Here is a 19,181-nt window from a genome sequence, read left to right as displayed (position 1 = left end):
TCCGCTAATCGGAAAAATATAAAACTAGCAATTATGTGAGCTTTGAGTCAATTTATCTAACTTTTAAAGATTTAAAACATTCTCCAGTTATTTTGCCATCTTTAGTAGATTTATTAAAGTACCACCAAATATTTGTGGTTGATTTTCCCATAATTTGTGACTTTAAACAGGGTTAACAAACATTAACAACATAACACCTCGTTTCCCTCACAATGACGCAGACGATCACTATCCTTTATGCCTGATAATTTTAGTTTCACTTGGGTCTCTTAACGGTTAGGTCTCGACTCTCTAACGCCTTATACCGTCATAAGAGCAAAAAGTAACCCTATGCATGCAAGCGATAGCAAATAAGTGAGCTTTTCCTATAGAGAATAGGGGTCACTAGACAATTTTTTACCCCTCCGAATTCACCTAAAACCAAATAATGAATGTTTTGAAAAGAAAGGCAATTGAAAAATGTTAAGTTTTAACTTTTTAATTGAAAAACCGGTAGCGGAAAAATACGGAAAATTTTCCGGAAAAATATAGCTCGGTCATTTTCCGGAAAATTTTCCGCGGAAAATTTTCCGACTTACAACCCTAGAATAACCGGTCGCGATCACCCGTCATTGAAGCGTGGTTTTCACGAGTTCTCTGGGTCACCAGTTATTCAGTTTCACACGGGTCGACCTTATAACGACAAGGACACGCCCAATATTCCCGTTTACAGAAATGTTAAATTAAATGCATTTCACTTATCTTTGATCTCTTTGGTGAAAGCATGGATGAAGGATGCGCGTGAGGAAATTTGTTTTCACTCTACAGGATAGGCAACTCCCTATCTCGAACGACAGAATATTCTGTATATACTCTGTTACAACGTCGGTTGTCAGCACGCGCAAAGCTATTTCTCTATGTAACGTAGCTTTGTACGTGCTGTCAAGAGACAAAAAACTTCAGGATCTTCAGGATTTAAAATATCCGCGAGTTTTTTTAGCTCGAGTGCACGGACCTCTAGGCCTTAGTTTCAAATACGTGTGAAATTGCATACAGTCTATACTCTCTTTGGTGCACCGTGCACGCGCCTTTTTCTGTATTTTAGTCTCAAGTCTCAACCAAAGAAGACGCGTGACTCAATTGAGGTTGTCAAAGGATAGAAATCAAAGTTTATCTCAATAATTAGTTTAATAACAATTATGTTTGAAATACGTTTGTTCATAATTAAAGTGAAAGCGTGTAAAGTGGAAAAATGACTTTTTGAGGGTAAAGAAAAAAAAAAGAAAACCTGACTAAAGACCACCAGCTGAAAATGGATAGATGTCCTGGACTTTACTGCGGTAAAATTGACACTGGAAATGGAACTTTTGGGCCTTGCGGTGTACGTTACTTGAAATAACGCAACCCAAAAGGTAATTATTTTTCATGGAACTCGGTCTTTATAGGCTTGTCCTCGAGGTTTTAGGGTCTCATCATCGGGGATATCGTCGTCAATATGCGTACGCTGCGTCGGAGAAGCGTCCTTATACGATTGGCTATACTTGGGTTTCATGGCTTTGACGCTTCTCTTGGCCAAATGGTACATAATTGACCAAACTCTGAAGCGTCGAAACTTTACTTTCGACGTCTTGGTGCTACATACTTGCGCCTTGATCGAAACTGCCCTAGCATGCGTTGTCAGCTTATTGACAGTCGAACCGGCGGGAACTTTAAAGTTAATAACTTGCGGCGTTAAAAACTTATCCGATTGGTACACCCTTCTTCACAATCCTAGCCCCGGTTATGGCCCAACTTTGAAATGTACGCAAGAGGCCACCTACCCATTGTAAGTTGAAGAAATGAATTGATCCACTCGTTATATAGTTCTAAGCCTAATTCACTTTTTATAGATATTCCTTGGTATTTAATCACAATGCCTTCGCGCTATTATTTATGTTACTAATAAGGCCTATTGTCATTCGTAAAATTCTCAATGGGAAAGGAAAAACTTCCATTTTTCTAACTATGTACGTCATTCCGGCTTTAACCATGTTACACGCAACTTGTGCCGGATTAATTTGTAAAGACTTTATTATTCTTCCTTCTATTTAATTAATTACGCGCTTTATATTTTAAAATTATATTTATTTATTCTTAATAGATTACGCCTTTCCTTTTGCGATAATCATTTTAAGTGTTGTTACGATTGCGGCGCATTTTGCATTTAGACTCGATCAGGTAACGAACAATAACAAACTTAACGTTTTATAATATTAAAAATACGTTTTTAACAGTCAATGTCAACGTTGTTTTGGGGTACGATTAAGGATCCACGGAACGCCGTTATTCTTTTAGGTCACTGGGCTTTGCATTCTTATGGAATTGTAGCATTGACGGAGCTTAAAGACCCCACATTACACGCTTCCCTTATAGCTTTAGTTCCTTTTCCCGCAATTTTCTACATTTTAACTTCTAAATTTACCGATCCTAATAAACTTCACACAGACTAAATATAATAAAATAATAAATTATTTTTGTAAATAAATAATCTTAAATTATTTCTTTGTGTACATTTTTTTTTATTATTATTATTTTTTACTTTACAAATAAATAAAAATGTTTTAAATTTGTCTTAAGACTCTCTCCATTACTTCGGTTACTTTCTTTACGTCTACTCTTTCGTTCGTAAGAGTTAGAACTTCCTTTAATAGTATTTTCAATTGTTTCTTATTCCCACCGCGATACTTTTTAACCTATTAAAAGAAACTTAAATAAAATTAAAGTGTTTTAAAAATAATTAATATTATTAATACCTCTTTTTCTCGTTGCTGCGTAACTTGCAAACAATATTTCTCCAACTCTGCTTCATCCGTTATCTTTTCCCAGTTATTCTTAATTAATATCTAAATAAATTTTAATTAAAAATTTGAAACAAGTGAATAACTTAATTAATTAAACGATAATTAGTCAAATACCTGTAAAGGGGGTCTTGTGTCTCCGTCAAATAAGGCGGATAAAATCTTTTTCCCTGTTGCTGGAGTAGCTCGATCGCTTTCTAATAGATCTATTAATTCTCCAATTGATTCCGGACTAACCGGACTATAAATATTAAAAATTAAACAACATTAACAACTAAGGAAATTAATTAATTAATTAATTAATTTACCTTTGATTATAAGTTAAGTCTCTTTCATTTAATTCACTTAAAACGCTCGCTAGCAACCAATTCAAAACCAAATGAGAATTACGTGATTTCTTCTGCATAATTCTATTGAAAAATTCTAAACATCCCTCGCAATTCTACAATTAAAAAAAAAATCCTTTTAATTAACTCTTTGTAAAGAAAGCCTCGTTAATTTAATAGTTGGTTTCACTCACTATAACTAATACCGCGCGTTCCAACGATGTTTGATATTTATCTATAAGATTTTGCCTATCATCTTTGGGCATGATTGGTAGAGTTTGCCTTAGTTCATTAATATCGACCATATTTGAATCTAATTGGTTTCCGTTTGGATTTGAACTATCTTTTAACCTTAATGGTGGCAAATTAGGTTCAGGCATAAATCTGTAGTCTAAAAACGATTCCTTATCCCGCATTGCTACAGTTTTCCTAAAAATCACTATTTAGTAATTAGTAAATTACTAAATACTTTGTAAATGTTTACTTGGTTTGAATATCGAAAGATAGCGTTTGATTGACTATGTTCCCGCCTTTTTCTAGTATATCAGTTTGTCTCTTAATCTCATAATCTAATAATAAATTTAAAAATTTAATTGAAATTAAATTAAATTAATTTTTTTTTAATTTAACGTATACCTATGGCTTTTTGAACAGCGCGTATACTATTTAAATTTTTAACTTCCGTTCTAACTCCTAATGGTTGACCTGTTTGATGGACTGATACGTTAGCGTCAACTCGTAAAGCTCCCTCTAAATACCAATTAAAACTAATTTCATTAGATTCTAAAAACTTTGAAACAGGTGTTACATTCAAAACAACCTTCCATTAAGCACGAACATACTCCTAAACGTTCAAAAATTAATATTAATTCTTTAACAAGTCCAGCGGCTTCTTCACCATCCGTAAGATCTGGTTCAAAAACCAGCTCCATCAGACCAATTCCTAAAAATTTAGACAGTTCATACTAAAGAAATAGGATATATTATCCTTTCAAAACCTAAGCCTATTTTGGTCTACTCCTATAGTTAAGCCTACTTTGGTCTACTCCGAAAGTTAAGCCTTCTTTGTTCTACTCCGAAAGTTAAGCCTTCTTTGTTCTACTCCGAAAGTTAAGCCTACTTTGGTCTACTCCTATAGTTAAGCCTACTTTGGTCTACTCCGAAAGTTAAGCCTTCTTTGGTCTACTCCGAAAGTTGCGCATATTTTGGACCATTCCTAATAAAACTTTGCCCATATTGGACTATTCCTATTAAAGTTATGCCTATTTTTGCCTACTCCTAAAATTACGCGTATTTTGGACTTCATGCCTTACCAGCCCTGTTGAGATCAATAAGACTACGTTGATTCTCTTCATCATGCATACTTTTCCCGCTATCTTGTTCTAATTGAATTTGTTTAATGCGAGCTTTGCGGGATTCGGGAGTTCTTCCAACAGCGGGATTAAAGACAACAAAATCTAAGTATCCATCAGTAGCGATTGGAGCGTGTTGTTGAGTAATTTGATATCCTGCTGGAAGATCGGCGTAAAAATAATGTTTTCGATCAAACGAGGACACTGTGTGAATTTGGCAATTTAAAGCCAAAGCGGTTAAAACACCGGCTTCCACGCATCTTCGATTAAGAACCTAGATTAAGAATAAATAAAACCAAATTGTCACTAGAATAAATCTTAATTTCAGGTTGACTTGCAGGAAGCGTTCCCGGTAAAGCCGCGTCGACAAACGAAACACTTTTGTTGGGTGGAGATGAAAATGAAACCCCGGCTGAAGAAAATAGCTTTGATTCTGACGCGATCTGAGCGTGAATCTCCAATCCAATGACCGCTGTCCATTTACCGGTGCTTAGAGACGCGATTTGACTAAATATAAATTGAACTCTTAATACAATTAAACAATCGTGTTTATGAAAATATTTTATTAAAAATTACCTAAATATTACAGAACCACGTTTAAGACAATTAAAACACTTTAAAGCTTGCATGGTAACTTAAGATTACTCTGAAAGATACAAAGTTAACATCGCGTTAAGCTTTATATTTTACGGTAAGTGAAAAAAAACACTCAAATTATAATTTGACAAGTTTTAATGAGAACACTTTCTTTTTCCTTAGTTTTACAAATGACTTCATTAATTTTCTTTAGTGTCTTGACTGATTAATCAATTACATTTAACCTAACGATGAAATGGAGGTATTAGTTATAACAAACAAACAAATAATGGTTATAATGATGTTATTTCGACGCTAGTTCTAATCTGTATGATCGCGTCATAGTTCTTAATTCTTGTAAGGCGTAATCTTCGGGCATTGGTAGTTTATTGAAGTAAGGCGCCAAGAGATGATCACTGGGTTGACCGTTATTTTTAGATTTTTGAAGCATTAAAACGGCTCTTAGAAGAGTGGCGGTTTTCTTAGCCATTTCTGATTGGCATAGTGTTTCTTTAGCGTTAGTGCACTGAAGATTGCATATTCTTTTAGATAGGGACACCAATTGGGGTTGCAATTCTTCCAAATCGTACGCTCTAACTTGTCCCTTCAAAACGCTGTCCACAGCTTCGCTAACTCGGACGTAATCCAAACATACTTCACCCCCATTAGGCCATTCTAAAATGGTGGAGGAAATTTCCGGATCGCTCAATTCCAACAAAAACTCCTTCAAATATTCAAAATCCTCATTGATAATGCAGTCGGGAGCAATGTGCTGTATTACAATGCGATGGCATTCACTCCAATGACCCGACTTCAAGAGGCACCAAGCTTCGTCCTTTGGCCTATTCATAGACCTGGCAAGAATGGATTTAGCGAAAAATATCCATTCTTTAGGAATTCCCAGTTTCTCTATGATGAAAGATTCCTTGGCTACGTAATCTTCATCCTCGCTAAAGTTAACGTAACGGATCAGGTAATTCATTACCGCCTCTTTACGGTAGACAGCATCTGGGATATGAAGCAGGACAAAAATGGACCATTCCCAAAGGTTAAGAGCTTCCAATTGAGTGGCGAAATTATTGTGAAGTTGGTACGTTTGCACTTGAGGAAGATGGTTATATCCCAAGGTTTGCAAGACTTGGTACAAAAACCAACTGGTTCCATAATCCAAGTGATTCAGACTGTAGCTTTGAGTGGATAACAACCGATCCAATCTGGTGGACCTGTCGCAATAAAGCTTCAAGAGGTGGTAACAAACGTCGTAAGGCTTGAATTGGTTGTCGGAAACGGTTTCTAGTTCTTCGTAAAACATGGCCATCAAGAGTTCGGGATCATTTTCAATGTAGGCTGGGTATGGTGGTTGAGAATATTTCCCGTGCATTGAAGTCCCCAAGAAAGACTTTTCAAATTCCAAAACAGCTTCGCATATATCAGCGGTGGCGGGGCAGTGATACCATAAATGTACCGCCAGAACTCTCTTCCAATCTAACTTCTCGCAGCAGTTGACAGAAATATCTGGATCCAAATTCCAAATTAAGCAACCAGCCAGTAGGGCGTAAATTTTCAGTCGTTTTTCATCAATGTGCTTGTGAGCTTTTACATCCAGCCAATTTTCGAGTTGTTTCTCTATGAAGGCGCGATTGTGACTAGACGAGCAATTGGCAATGATTGCACTCAGTCTATAATCCCCACTCTGAATGGCCAAGTTGCAAGCTTCCAAAATTTGATGGCCTGTCAGCAAACTGTATAAGATTGATAAATAGCTGTCAGAGTTGAATCTGCTATTAGTAGTTTCTTCTTGAAGCTTGTATTTCGTGGCTTCCATCAGCCACTCTGAAAAGGCAGTCTTCCGATCATCCCTCAAATTATAAGTATTTATTTCATCCATGTTCCCCAAGGGAAGATTTCCCCATAGGGCGACGCAAAGGTCCCACATGTGTTTAGTATCAATCAGTGATTGAATACTAGCTCCCGAACTCAAAGCTTCTTGGTTGGCCAAATCAGCATGGTCATGTAGAAGTTTCACTCCTTCATTTGAAATCAAAAAGGGTGACGCGTTTTCAATTATAAGGTTCTTGTTTTTCAGTTGAACTTTCAGGTTTTTCACCAAATTGTTGACGAAAACGTCAGTTGATTCATCTTGAACAGTTGACTCTAATTGGGATAAGTTGAGCGACGCGTTTGATGTCAATTTTGGTTGTTGATCTGACAAAGTTCCCAGTCTAAAGTCATTTAGATTTATTTTGGAAGACTTTTCTCCTAAACTTCCTTGGTACACTAGTTTCATTTTGGATCCCCAGCCAACGCGAAAAGATCTTCCCATAAATAATCCGGAATCAATTAGCAAGTGCTGTTTTTCGAACATGATAGACTTATCAAAATCCACAGCCTTTCTCAAGTTTGAAAGAGATCTGGGTGAAGTCAAACTTTCAATCCTGTTTGGCATAGCACTGGGCAAAAGTTTATAATTTTCTAGTAATTCATCAGAACTTTGAGCGACTTGAACAGAGGCTTGACTTTTCTTCTTGGGGACCATTACCAAATGGGTCATTGGTTTTGGTTTCTTGACACCCGTGGGTATCATGAAGTTGATGTCTTCAACATAGTCAATGGGAATATCAAAGTTGTCTTCGTGAAAGAGAGACGACTTCATAGATTGGATTCTTTCAGAATCTAGGCCACTCATTAAAGAGCTCATCCCGGCGTAAGCAATATCCTCGCCATTATCTAGGTCATCCATTAAATCAGATGGCATTGAGGTGTTAAGCAAATCTTGATCGGAAGCTTCTAATACGAGGCTTCGACTTTCATTCAAGGAGAAATCATCATTTTCTTTTTCAATATCCATTTTTTCTTTCTCCACGAACTCTTGATTGACAGCATTCTTAGCCTTTTCATCCAGGATTTTCTTCTGATTTAAGAGAGCCAATGTTTTAGGATCCGTGTTCTTATTGGCTTCATTGACAGTGGAAATATCACATTCTTCATCAGAGTCATTTAGACCATATTTGGAAAAGTGTTGCACCATGAACGTCCAGGAACCATTAACATTGTTGTAATCGAGAAAATCGGCACCCATTTTTACAGTTTTCATCCTTAACCTCTTTAAGAAGTCCCGAGAGTTTTGTTCATTATCAGGGAATATGTTATATAAAGAAACAATAGCTGGTTTATTGAGTCCTTCGCCAACAGGCGGTTCGTCACCGTTTGGGTATACCTCAACAACATTTCTATCAATCTTTATACATTTTTCAAAATCTACGTTACTAATGTTAGTTTTACCAAGAAATAACACTTCGCCAAAGCCTACTCTGCCAACGGCTAAATCATTTACTTCATAGCCAAGGCTTGCATTAATAGTAGGCAAAGGCCTAACATCAAAAGAACCTACTTCATTCGCGGATTTCACATAGTAAGAGCCGAAATTCATGGTTAATAAATGTCAAATTATAATTACGAACTATTTAAAATTGGTCAAAAATACTTTACGCATATAATTGTATTATTTCTTACTAGAAAACCGAAATTTCAAACATGGCACGAATCTGGATTCAATTTTCAAAACCCACGATGTAACTTTAATAACGGTAAAGGCCGCCATTAAAAATCTCAGCGGGAGTCGCGGAAAAAACTACTATCGGATTCGGACTATTAGCTATGACGATTTTCAAAATTAACCAATCAGGTTTAGCGTATTTCCACAAGTTGCAAAAAATAGTATGAAATCTACCATTGTTTTCCTACTGTCCAAAAAGGATTGTTTGTTTACAAATTATTGACTTCCGCGTGATGCCGAGTCATATTTATTGAATTAAGGAATTAAATTATGTTTTAATTTTAATATAACTAAGAATTAACTTTTTTTTTTACAAATTTAAAGTATGTTGGACAATTTACTATGAAAATATTTGTAAATAACCTCTAATATTTATTATTTTCCCTAAACCTAAAGTCAAAATTGAATTTGACAGTTCTAGAGCCTTGGCCAAACATCTTCACGAAATTTAAAAAATATATAAAACCAAAATTTATTATAATGAAATTACTATGAAAATTATATAACCATAGATCGAAAATGTCGGACGAAAGTGGAGTAAATGATTTGGATGTTGAAATTTGCGAATATAGTGATTCTGAACTTGATTTTGGTTTAACATCGGAAGCCATTGACGGAGATGGCCAATTTGGCTTCAGTAATGTTTTATCCTCAGGGAGTTGTAAGAAATTACCTACTCGTTTAATAACGGAAACGGAAGCTTGCGTAAGTTTAAATAAAACTTATAAAAGTCCAGGGAAAATAGGAAATTGAAAGTTTTTTCAATATAGGACTTAAAAATGCTCATTTTTGGTAATACCTCCATTACATTTGACCCAGAATGGCAAGAACAGGCCTTTTTCTTCAACCCCTCAATACCTTATGGCCTACTACAACATAAAGTGCGAATTAAATCCCCAATAATTAAAATTAAACCAAAGAAAATAAGCTTAAATAGTTCACGCATCTTTTAGGGGGGCCCTTGCGGTTTGCTTTCAGCTGTTCAAGCTCATTTAATTCGTCAACTGTTATTTGACAAAAGAAACGTAATAGACGAACCCGCGATAAGCGCCTCGGCTAACAAAAACGAAAACATTTCATCATCCTATTTTCAAAATTCACCATCCAGCCAAGAATCTAACGCCACTCCTTCTAAACTAATGAATATTCCTGAACCAAAGAGACGCCAATGTCTAATAAGAGCATTGGCTTATATACTTTGGCAAGCTGGTGACCAACAAGAGGCTGTAGTTGCGGCGTATGACCCCCCATTCAATTTTCTACCATAAAAAAAACAAAAGAGTTTAAAACTAAATAAATATTTTATAATTTTTAGACCATCAAATCGTCAAATATGCGATTTATCTGATAGACTTTTAAAAGATGGAATTGTAGAAACTGTAATAATGATAACCGCTAAAAGAGATTCTTTTAAATTAACAGTTTAAATTTTGTTATTATAAATTAGTTACTATTAACGAGGTTTTCAAAATTGGATGATTTGGAAACTTTTTTCTCCGAACAATCTGAACAATTAGAATCTCCCGGCAGTTGCGTTTGCTTTTTATATTCAGCCGTACTTAGTAGAGGCATTGAAAGAATTAAAAATGAAATGGATGACGCTTCCAATTGTTTTTTAGGCCATCATGGTTATTGCACTCAGGTAGCCAAGAATAAAACTGATTTAGCTTAAAACAAACAAACTCCCTCCCAAAATATCCTTTGTAGGAAATGGTTAACTTGTTTCTAATTGGCCGAGCTGTATCTAACGTATTTGATCACGAAATTGTATTATGCCAAGCATCGGAGGATTCCGCCTCTAAAGATAACGGTGGCGGTGGCGGAGGAGGGAGATTGGTTTTAAGCGGGCTTAACCAACAAAGTGAAATAGGTTTTCTGTCGCTCTTTGAACACTATGATTCATGCACAGTGAGAAATTAATTAAAATCGAGGAGTAATTAAAAATAATCTGTTAATGAATCTTTTCCAACACAGGTTGGGAAATTTTACAAGTGTCCCGTTTATCCCATTTGGGTTGTTTTAAGCGAAAGTCACTTTACATTAATATTCGCTCTAAATGAAGCGGTAACTTCCAATAATGACCAAGTATCTTCCAAAGAAAACGAAACTGGTCAAGTTGAAAGATGGACGCCATTTGATCTGTATTATTACGATACTTTAGGCAAACAAGATGTCGAAATATCTTTAACTATTTGTAAGTTAATTTAATTAACTAATTCTAAATTAATTTTAGTAAATGGCTGCGCTTCTAAATCTTTTTACAACAGCTCCTAGTTCCAATAGCGATAATCTTACCCAAGATGCAAACGCTGAAAAAGTCCCACCTTTGGAACGTTGCGTTCGAACTAAGTAAACCCTTGATGAAAAATGAAAATTTTGAAAACTGATCGAACTTAATTAAAATTTAAAAAAATAATCTTTAGATGGAAAAACGCTGTAATATCGTGGCATGGTCTAGAATTGGCTCAATGAGAAGAACATTCATTAATTAATTAACCATTTAGGATTGTAATTAAATTATTATTTAGTATTACCAATAATCATTAGTAGAAAATTCTGTAAAGATTTTTTTTTTTTTTACCAAAATGGTTGTGATTTTTTTGTGTTTTTTTTTTATGCAAATAAAAAATTAAAATTATCCCTTCCCTTTCCTTCCATGTTTTTAGAAGATTCTAAATTAGATTAATTAATTAATAAAATAATTTTAAATAAATAAAACGTGACTCTTTTGTTTTTGTTTTGTTTTATCTTGTAAAAAAAATATATTTTTGTTTTAAAAACCTATTTAGTATTTTCAATTCAAATTACTTTTGTTTCCAAAAAAGTAATAGTATGCCTACCCACGGGGATTAATTTTGTTTAAACATGATTTAAACATAATAAAATACTAATACTACTTAAAAAAATATATAATAATTAATTAGAAATAATTCCTTACCTTTAAAAATAAAAAAAAAATTTAAATGAAATTTTTAAATATTTTCTTTTAAGTCCCTTTTACCCCCATCCCATTTAAAACCTTGAATTAAAAAATAATTTTACTCTTCATCGATAGACGGTACTTTCCATTGTAGTAACCGTCCTTTCTCATAGAGTTCTTTTAACGCTGCGTTAATTTTTCCTTCTTTCTCTAGTCTTTGATATTCGCGATAAAGTCGTAAGGCGGTTTTAGCGTCTTCGATAGAATCGTGCGTTTCAGCTTGAATTTTGATACCTGCAAATTTTTTTTTCCAGTATCAATTTGTTTGTTTCCGACGTTATAAAAACAAACAAACAAACAAACAAACGGTATACCTAAAAAGTGCCAAGCCAAAAACCTCAGAGATACCATTCTTTTATTCGCTAATTGAAATAGAAAAACGGTATCTACGACTTGTTCAGCGGGAACCTTAAAAAATCAGCGATAGAAACATCAAAGATAATAATAATAACCCTTTCCTTTAAAGTTTAAACAAACAAAGGAAGAGGAGCACAGACCACTAAATTGATGACCCTGAAATCATTCTTCAATCCATGTCCAACAAAAATGACCCCTTTATCGATAAGATATCGTAATTTCATATAAGTTGACTTTAAAGTTGTCAAATGTTTGGATGAAATTGAGGCATCTAGATCTCCAGGTTGAATCCCGGAAAATTTGGTTAAATAATCAACAACTTGTTCCTGTTTTCGTATAAAATAACAAAAAAACCATTCGTAGCCTAGGAATATGAGGGGGGGAGGGGAGTGGATTGGGGGTTCTACGTTTCCAAACCTGCGTTGATATATAGTCATCCAAGAATATAGTTTCTAACAATGGTCCCGATCCTCTAATTACCGAAACTCTACCGACGGACATTTGACTCGGTCTACGAATTTCAGTTTTGCCATCGCTGTGAACCTCGGCTTCTTCCTAAAAATTTTTTCGTCAATCGATTTTTGTAAGACAACAAAAAAAAAGGATAATAATTGCGGAACGATAATTATTAATTAGACTTAATTGTTTTTTAAAATATTTAGTCTATCGTCTTTATTTTAAATTTTCTTATCATTTTTGAACGATAATGATAATGATAACTATTGAGATCATATTTTTAAGTATATATTAATTAATTTGTTAATAATTAAATAATTCCTTTCCTTTCTTTTCCTTTCTATCAAAGGCTCGTTTGATTTGTTAATTTTTCGTTATTTTATTAATAATTTTTCTTTTTCATTTTCTTTTTTTTTTGGGTTTAATTTCACGTATTTTTGAGCGATGCTAATTAACCCTAATTGACAGCACTAACTAACCTGATTGAGCGTAACAAATTCAGCATCAACGGCGACAATTTCCAGACACTCTTCGTCCGGTTGTAGAGGAATGAATGAAACGGGAACGCGTCCGCCTCGCGGAGTCGCCAAACTTACGTCTTCCAAGAACACGTCACTCGTAATTGGATTTTTAACTTGAAAAATTTAAAAGGAAATACGCGAAAAAAAAAAACGGAACCAAAGTTCGGGAAATCATTATTGATAAGCGATTTTTTCCCAATTTCCGAACTTAAACTGTGTTATTTAGAAGCAAAGAATAAGTATATACCTTCTAAGGAGTGCCGCTCATTCAAATCCTTTCGACTATAAAACAGCAAACACGGAAGTTTCCAATCGAAATTTAAAAACACCGCTTCTTCCTTCAATCATGAAATAATAATATTATTTAAATAAAGATTAAAATAGTAATAATAATAATAAAAATAATTTTTTACTTCAGTAGTGAGAACCATCCAGTTCACCAGAAATTCAAGATGGCGGACGCGATCAAACAATCAATCCGTCGGCCATCTTGAATTTATGGTTATCTGGATAGTAGTAACTACTGAAGTAAACAATTATTTAATATTATTTAAATAAGAATAATAATAAAAATAATTTTCAACTTCAGTAGTGATACCCATCCAATTAACCAGATATTCAAGATGGCGGACGCGATCAAACAATGAATCCGTCGGCCATCTTGAATTTATGGTTAACTGGATAGTAGTAACTACTGAAGTAAATAATTATTTAATATCATTTAAATAAGGATAATAATAAGAATTATTTTCAACTTCAGTAGTGATACCCATCCAATTAACCAGAAATCCAAGATGGCGGCCGCGATCAAACAATCAATCCGTCGGCCATCTTGAATTCACGGTTACCTGGATAGTAGTAACTACTTACCTTGGAGACGGGCACTATGGTAAAATCGTTGAAAAGGTACCACTGCGTCACGGTTCCACCTCTGTGATTAGTATGAGAAATAGGCCCAACGCGAACCAAAGCCACAATATTACATTCCTTATCAGGCGAAGACGGGTCCTTAACCACAACCACGACGGAAGTCAACTCGTAATCAACAGGTACTGCGGCGGCGGCGGCGGCGGCGACGGCTTCAGTCGCTTTCTCACTTAATTCTTCGGGATTATCCTCCACTTTTTCTTCCGTTCTCTTAATTAATTAATTAAATGACCCCAAATTAACTAATAACGCGAGACAATGAAGAAACGGATTAAGGGATTGAAATTAGTTAATTACCGTCGGGTTAATGGTGTCTCCGCTAAAAATATCAGAGAACGAAGTCTTGACCTTAACTTCGCCATTTTCTTCTAGTTTAATTTGAAGTTCTAACGGAAGCCACGACTGATTCTCGGACAATGGTGGTGTTTGCGAATACGTTGGTAATGGGCTTGACATTTGACCTTTTTGTCTAGGATGAAGGAATCGGCAATCCAATCTGGTACAAAGATCGCCGTAACGACAGGGTTTTCTACTCAAATTGTTATTTCCTCCTGGTGAACTGTATTCAGTTAAAGTACCCGAAATGGAACTGGAGGAACTGACTTTCGAACCATTAGCCATCTGTGAAAATTAAAATGATTAATACTAGTTAAAATTACTTAGTTTATTTAATTTTTCAAGGCGTACTTTGATTTGAGATTCCCAAAACTTTAAATCCTGTTGATTATCCAAACCGGAGTTAACTATCAGGACATCCGGTAATGATTTAAGTCGTTTCGTTTGGACCATAGTTTGATACTTCTCGCAATAATCGCACCAAGCCGGCATTGTTAATTCAACGCTTAAACTGCTCTCCAATAAGTTAGTGAAAGTAACTTGAATTGGCGGTTTTCCTTTTTAATTAAAAGCCCAATTTAAAGAAACTTTCTTAAAAAATTAACGCGAATTAACTATACCTGGGTACTGATCGGGATAAACCAAAGAGCATAACAACGTCATGGACTCATTTTCTTTCTTATGTTTGCATTTACAAACGTTAGTCGAAGTCATATTCGAACCGAAAACATTCGTAATTGGTGAAACCATTTCACCGTTTTCGGAATTCTTACCCGGAAATCGTTTTTCCGATATTCTAAACGGAGATGGCGAGTTGTCGTCATCATCGTTTTGGCTAACCGCTTCCGTTGTTTCCTAAAACAAATTCGCGCCACGTTATTTAGCTTTACTTACCGATAGTTAATTACTTTTGAAACGCGTACCATTAATATTTGTTGCAAAATAAATCGTATCCAACTCTGAACTAAAAGTGGGAAATTGACTTTCTTTCGAGCTTCGGTTGATTCTGGAAGAATTAAGCCAAGGGCTGAGGCTTCGGGGATTGTTCTAAATGCTCTCAAAAAATTGCTGGCTTGGCAAGGCATTCCTTGAGACGTGTCCATCATGTGAAAAAGAAACCCAAGTTCGCATGCCAGACAAAACTCTCGATGGCAAATATGGCTAAAAGAAACGCCAAACATGGTCTACTAATACTCTTAAGCCTAATATGGTCTACTAATACTCTTAAGCCTAATATGGTCTACTAATACTCTTAAGCCTAATATGGTCTACTAATACTCTTAAGCCTAATATGGTCTACTAATACTCTTAAGCCTAATATGGTCTACTAATACTCTAAGCCTAATATGGTCTACTAATACTCTTAAGCCTAATATGGTCTACTAATACTCTTAAGCCTAATATGGTCTACTAATACTCTTAAGCCTAATATGGCCTACTAATACTCTTAAGCCTAACATGGTCTACTATTACTCTTAAGCCTAATATGGTCTACTATTACTCTTAAGCCTAATATGGTCTACTATTACTCTTAAGCCTAATATGGTCTACTATTACTCTTAAGCCTAATATGGTCTACTATTACTCTTAAGCCTAATATGGTCTACTATTACTCTTAAGCCTAATATGGTCTACAAATACTCTTAAGCCTAATATGGTCTACTAATACTCTTAAGCCTAATATGGTCTACAAATACTCTTAAGCCTAATATGGTCGACTAATACTCTTAAGCCTAATTTGGTCTACTAATACTCTAATCCTAATATAGTCTACAATAAAATACAAACCTTTCTAGGGCGCATCTTAATGGTTCAATGAAATATAAAACTTGAATGAGATTGTTGCAATAGCAATTGGGCAAGTTGGCTTCGAGTCCCGCGAAACACGTGTTATTATAGAGATTAAAATCAAATTCTTCAATGCCCATCCTGGAATATTTCGCTTCAATTCTCAAGTAACGAGTGGGAACTAATTCGGGAGAATCAGCGGTGATTCGAGATTCTTGAGGATTTCGTCTATTGCCCTTTTTATCCAAACTATAGGCAACTTGATTGCGTCTCCCTATTCCTGGATTTGGGGCGTAACCTATTTTTCCAACCATCCTCATAGTTTGTAAGATGGCGGGATCAATTAAAGGAGGTGGCCTGAAAGAAATAAGAAATAACATTTAAATATAAATATGTAATTAACTAGCCGTTACCCGCGGCGTCGCTCGCGTGTAATAAGAACTTCCATCTAAAATGATATAAAGAATGTGTAGATTTTACTGATGACTAATATTTTTGTGGCACCCTAGAAGCGAAGGCACTCGGCACAGTCCGTCAGCCCGTCGGGATATTTTTTATTACTTTTCAGGCGGACATTAAGGGTTTTTAAGTTTTTGGCCGCCATTTAAAAAGATGGCAACAAATCGAACCCAAAATACCATCCAGCCCGTCTATAGGTTAAAGGAAACCATTGTACTAAATATTTGTGAAATCGGTTGGAACGCGCGGACTTTATTGCATAGAGAATATTTTTTACATTTCTGGGCGCCATTTTAAAAGATGGCGAAAAATCGAACCCGAAAGACCATTCACCCCGTCTTAAGGTTAAAGCAAACCAGTGTACTAAATATTTGTGAAATCGGTTGAAACGCGCGTACTTAATTGCATAGAGAAGATTTTTTACATTTCTGGGCGCCATTTTTTAAGATGGCGGCGGATTGGAAAAATCTTTCTTAGTACGCGCCTACTACTTATGAGTAACGTTCCTGCAAATTTTCAGCCTTCTAGGGCAAGCGGTTTGGGCTGGGCGTTGATTATCTGTCAGTCTGTCAGTCAGTCAGTCAGTCAGTCAGTCAGTCAGGACTTTGATTTATATAGATATAGATGTCAAAGGGCAAAACCAATCAATTACCTATAAACAACTTTACATAACTCCACTGGCCAATCAGAGAGTCTCTTGCCTTCGTGTGAATAAGGAGTCGGAATAGTTGATAGAGGAGTTAACTCGTCAGTTATATCTATACTGGTCACGTGTTCAACCACATCCGCAAACTGAGTGGGTTGGCTATAGGAATTGAAGGATATCTCATCGCTAGCGCCAAAAAGATGCAAGTAACAAGAGGAATCTCCAAAGGCTAAAGCTTGACAAGAAGAAGACGGGGCAAATGATAGAATAGCGCCTCCTCCTGGCTCCACAGTATGAATAAATGGAGTTAAAGATGTGGAAGTTACGTCAGTATCCAATAACTGAAATTGACCCGTCTAAAATATAAAAAAATTAAAAATTATTTCATTTACCACCACATTTAATTAATTATAACAATTAAATTAGTTAGTACTTACCTGGGAAACCACGCAAAGACGAGATGAAAATGCGGGTAAAAAACGTACTCTAAATGGAGGGAAAATAACTTGAATTGGAGGCATGGCTTTCATAACACGGAGATCATGAACCATCAGAAAACGATCAACAGATAGAGAGCCATGCCTTAAATAATAAAAATAAAATATTAAGCATTAAAATCATTTAAAAAGTTTATCTAATAAAAGGCTCTGACCTATTGGAAAATCCGCAGGTCACTAATAGATTTCCTCTCACGTCAAAATCAGATAAAACAGCTGAATGTGTATCAATTGTTGAAACTACATTTAATGAAGATGGGTCTCTAAGAGATATCTGGAATGAAATTAATTTAATTACAAATTAAATCAGGATAAAAATTAATTTTAAAGTCACCTTACTTTTCCTGTAATCTCTCCTGAACAAACAAAACGAGGATGAGACCTCAGAATAGTACAACTTTCTTCAGCCTGATCAATATTTCTAATCAGTTCCCGTCCTTGTGCCAAATCTAATTCCATTAAACTTTGACCTCCTACTAATAAACGACCATTGCTTGGAACGGGAAGCATACACTGGGCTTCTTGCAATTCATCAAAACTTTAGAAACACGCGCGTAAACATTATAGAATTAATATAAATCACTAACATATTTCACACGTTAAAAAAATGAATGCTCACTTCATATTAAAAATTTGTAACCCTCTTCTTTGATAAAGTCTAAGGCATCCACTGGTTAACGCTAAAACCCCATGATCAATCATTTCTAATTGCCTGATTTCGTGATTGAGACTAACGCGAAAAGAAGTGTATTTTTGTAGAGCTGATGAATAATACGATGTGACGTAACCCTATTTTGAATGTTGATTAGCATCCCATATCTGAACTAATTAATATCATATGTCAGAATGAAAAAAATCAACTCACTCGTTGACTTCCCATCCACAAAAGCTCTTCTTTCGTGTCAAAAGTCAGAGCAACTCCGCAATGTCCATCGCTAATCAAACTATGATGATGAACGTACTCCTGACCCGGAGCCCTTACATGATGGGCTGGTTCATTATAAGGCTGCTCGTAATGATGATTGCCGTAATCGTCTACACACCCGTATTCCATTTCCACCGCGCAAAATTAAGCAAAGCTCTAATTACTTAAATTTTATTACAAATCAAAATTCATAAAGTAATCATGGATGAAAACGCGAGTTGCATTACGCAATATCCCTTAAGCCTTGGTCTATCAAAATTTCTATAAGCACTTTTTAAGGCAACAAGTCATCATTATGGGGAAAATATTGAATTTAAATTTATAAAATACTTAAATTTCACTCCGAATCATGTGTTAAAAACGTTGTGATGGTTAACTAATATTTTAAAGCCTATTTTCTATCGAAATTAATTCTAAGCCTATGAAGAAAGAGCCGTCAGCGTAGCAGACGCCTCTTCTGATCCAGCCTACCAAGCAGTCTGGGAAATAAGGATATTTTTTAAACTAGTCCTTGGGACCAGTGACCCCCCCTAGTCCCCGAAATAATTAACTGGTCTCCGGACTGGTCCCAGCCTTTGTTCTCCTATAGATTTGCAATTAATAATCTGGTCCTGAGGACCAGTAACCCTCACTTGTTGAATTAAAAAACTAGTCCAAGCAATT

General features: G+C 35.4%; 5 protein-coding genes across 9 annotated transcripts; 2 read left to right on the top strand and 3 right to left on the bottom strand.

Annotated features, from left to right (window-relative positions):
- Positions 1 to 539: 539 nt before the first annotated feature.
- Positions 540 to 2,590, top strand: LOC149709793 (JNK1/MAPK8-associated membrane protein). Of its 4 annotated transcripts, none has more exons than XM_089857867.1 (6): positions 540 to 1,124; positions 1,210 to 1,319; positions 1,445 to 1,804; positions 1,869 to 2,038; positions 2,120 to 2,196; positions 2,253 to 2,590. In XM_089857867.1, exons 2-6 carry the CDS (start codon positions 1,300 to 1,302, stop codon positions 2,466 to 2,468), a joined length of 843 nt encoding a protein of 280 aa, XP_089713993.1. In that variant the 5' UTR covers positions 540 to 1,124; positions 1,210 to 1,299; the 3' UTR covers positions 2,469 to 2,590. The 4 variants fall into 4 exon arrangements, with proteins under 4 accessions (XP_089713993.1, XP_089713989.1, XP_089713986.1 ...); XM_089857854.1 differs by having other exon boundaries at positions 544 to 1,124; positions 1,210 to 1,360; positions 1,425 to 1,804; XM_089857863.1 differs by having other exon boundaries at positions 540 to 1,319.
- GatB (glutamyl-tRNA(Gln) amidotransferase subunit B, mitochondrial) lies at positions 2,514 to 8,702 on the bottom strand. 2 transcript variants are annotated; one of them, XM_089857819.1, is made up of 12 exons: positions 8,560 to 8,702; positions 5,071 to 5,140; positions 4,833 to 5,001; positions 4,456 to 4,768; positions 3,963 to 4,085; positions 3,779 to 3,892; positions 3,627 to 3,711; positions 3,337 to 3,571; positions 3,125 to 3,258; positions 2,934 to 3,057; positions 2,772 to 2,861; positions 2,514 to 2,711 (listed from the first exon to the last, which is right to left on the bottom strand). In XM_089857819.1, the coding sequence occupies exons 2-12, from the start codon at positions 5,121 to 5,123 to the stop codon at positions 2,580 to 2,582; spliced, it is 1,572 nt and encodes a 523-aa protein (XP_089713945.1). In that variant the 5' UTR covers positions 5,124 to 5,140; positions 8,560 to 8,702; the 3' UTR covers positions 2,514 to 2,579. The 2 variants fall into 2 exon arrangements, with proteins under 2 accessions (XP_089713945.1, XP_089713941.1); XM_089857815.1 differs by having other exon boundaries at positions 8,584 to 8,692.
- On the bottom strand, positions 5,209 to 8,566 carry LOC149709792 (nuclear pore complex protein Nup98-Nup96-like). The gene has a single exon (XM_089857805.1). It carries the CDS (start codon positions 8,498 to 8,500, stop codon positions 5,375 to 5,377), a length of 3,126 nt encoding a protein of 1,041 aa, XP_089713931.1. The 5' UTR covers positions 8,501 to 8,566; the 3' UTR covers positions 5,209 to 5,374.
- Positions 8,703 to 8,818: 116 nt separating the features above from the next.
- LOC149709790 (putative ubiquitin carboxyl-terminal hydrolase MINDY-4) lies at positions 8,819 to 11,344 on the top strand. The gene is made up of 10 exons (XM_089857825.1): positions 8,819 to 8,949; positions 9,023 to 9,331; positions 9,397 to 9,507; positions 9,580 to 9,863; positions 9,942 to 10,005; positions 10,074 to 10,268; positions 10,334 to 10,534; positions 10,601 to 10,820; positions 10,894 to 10,975; positions 11,050 to 11,344. The coding sequence occupies exons 2-10, from the start codon at positions 9,146 to 9,148 to the stop codon at positions 11,096 to 11,098; spliced, it is 1,392 nt and encodes a 463-aa protein (XP_089713951.1). The 5' UTR covers positions 8,819 to 8,949; positions 9,023 to 9,145; the 3' UTR covers positions 11,099 to 11,344.
- Positions 11,345 to 11,352: 8 nt separating this feature from the next.
- Positions 11,353 to 18,994, bottom strand: PAN2 (PAN2-PAN3 deadenylation complex catalytic subunit PAN2). Its single transcript, XM_089857802.1, has 18 exons — positions 18,459 to 18,994; positions 18,213 to 18,382; positions 17,933 to 18,131; positions 17,749 to 17,867; positions 17,534 to 17,678; positions 17,103 to 17,452; positions 15,992 to 16,348; positions 15,127 to 15,364; positions 14,824 to 15,058; positions 14,555 to 14,760; positions 14,165 to 14,488; positions 13,811 to 14,077; positions 13,188 to 13,278; positions 12,899 to 13,053; positions 12,381 to 12,518; positions 12,104 to 12,289; positions 11,921 to 12,014; positions 11,353 to 11,840 (listed from the first exon to the last, which is right to left on the bottom strand). Exons 1-18 carry the CDS (start codon positions 18,645 to 18,647, stop codon positions 11,665 to 11,667), a joined length of 3,639 nt encoding a protein of 1,212 aa, XP_089713928.1. The 5' UTR covers positions 18,648 to 18,994; the 3' UTR covers positions 11,353 to 11,664.
- Between the last annotated feature and the right edge of the window lie 187 nt (positions 18,995 to 19,181).

Source organism: Phalangium opilio, unplaced genomic scaffold (genome assembly GCF_054372755.1).
Source record: "Phalangium opilio isolate 3A_F unplaced genomic scaffold, DU_Popi_V2 ptg000011l_1, whole genome shotgun sequence".
Lineage (NCBI taxonomy): Eukaryota > Metazoa > Arthropoda > Arachnida > Opiliones > Phalangiidae > Phalangium > Phalangium opilio.
The sequence above is the reverse complement of the archived record's forward strand: the minus strand, read 5'-3'. Positions and strand labels throughout refer to the sequence as shown.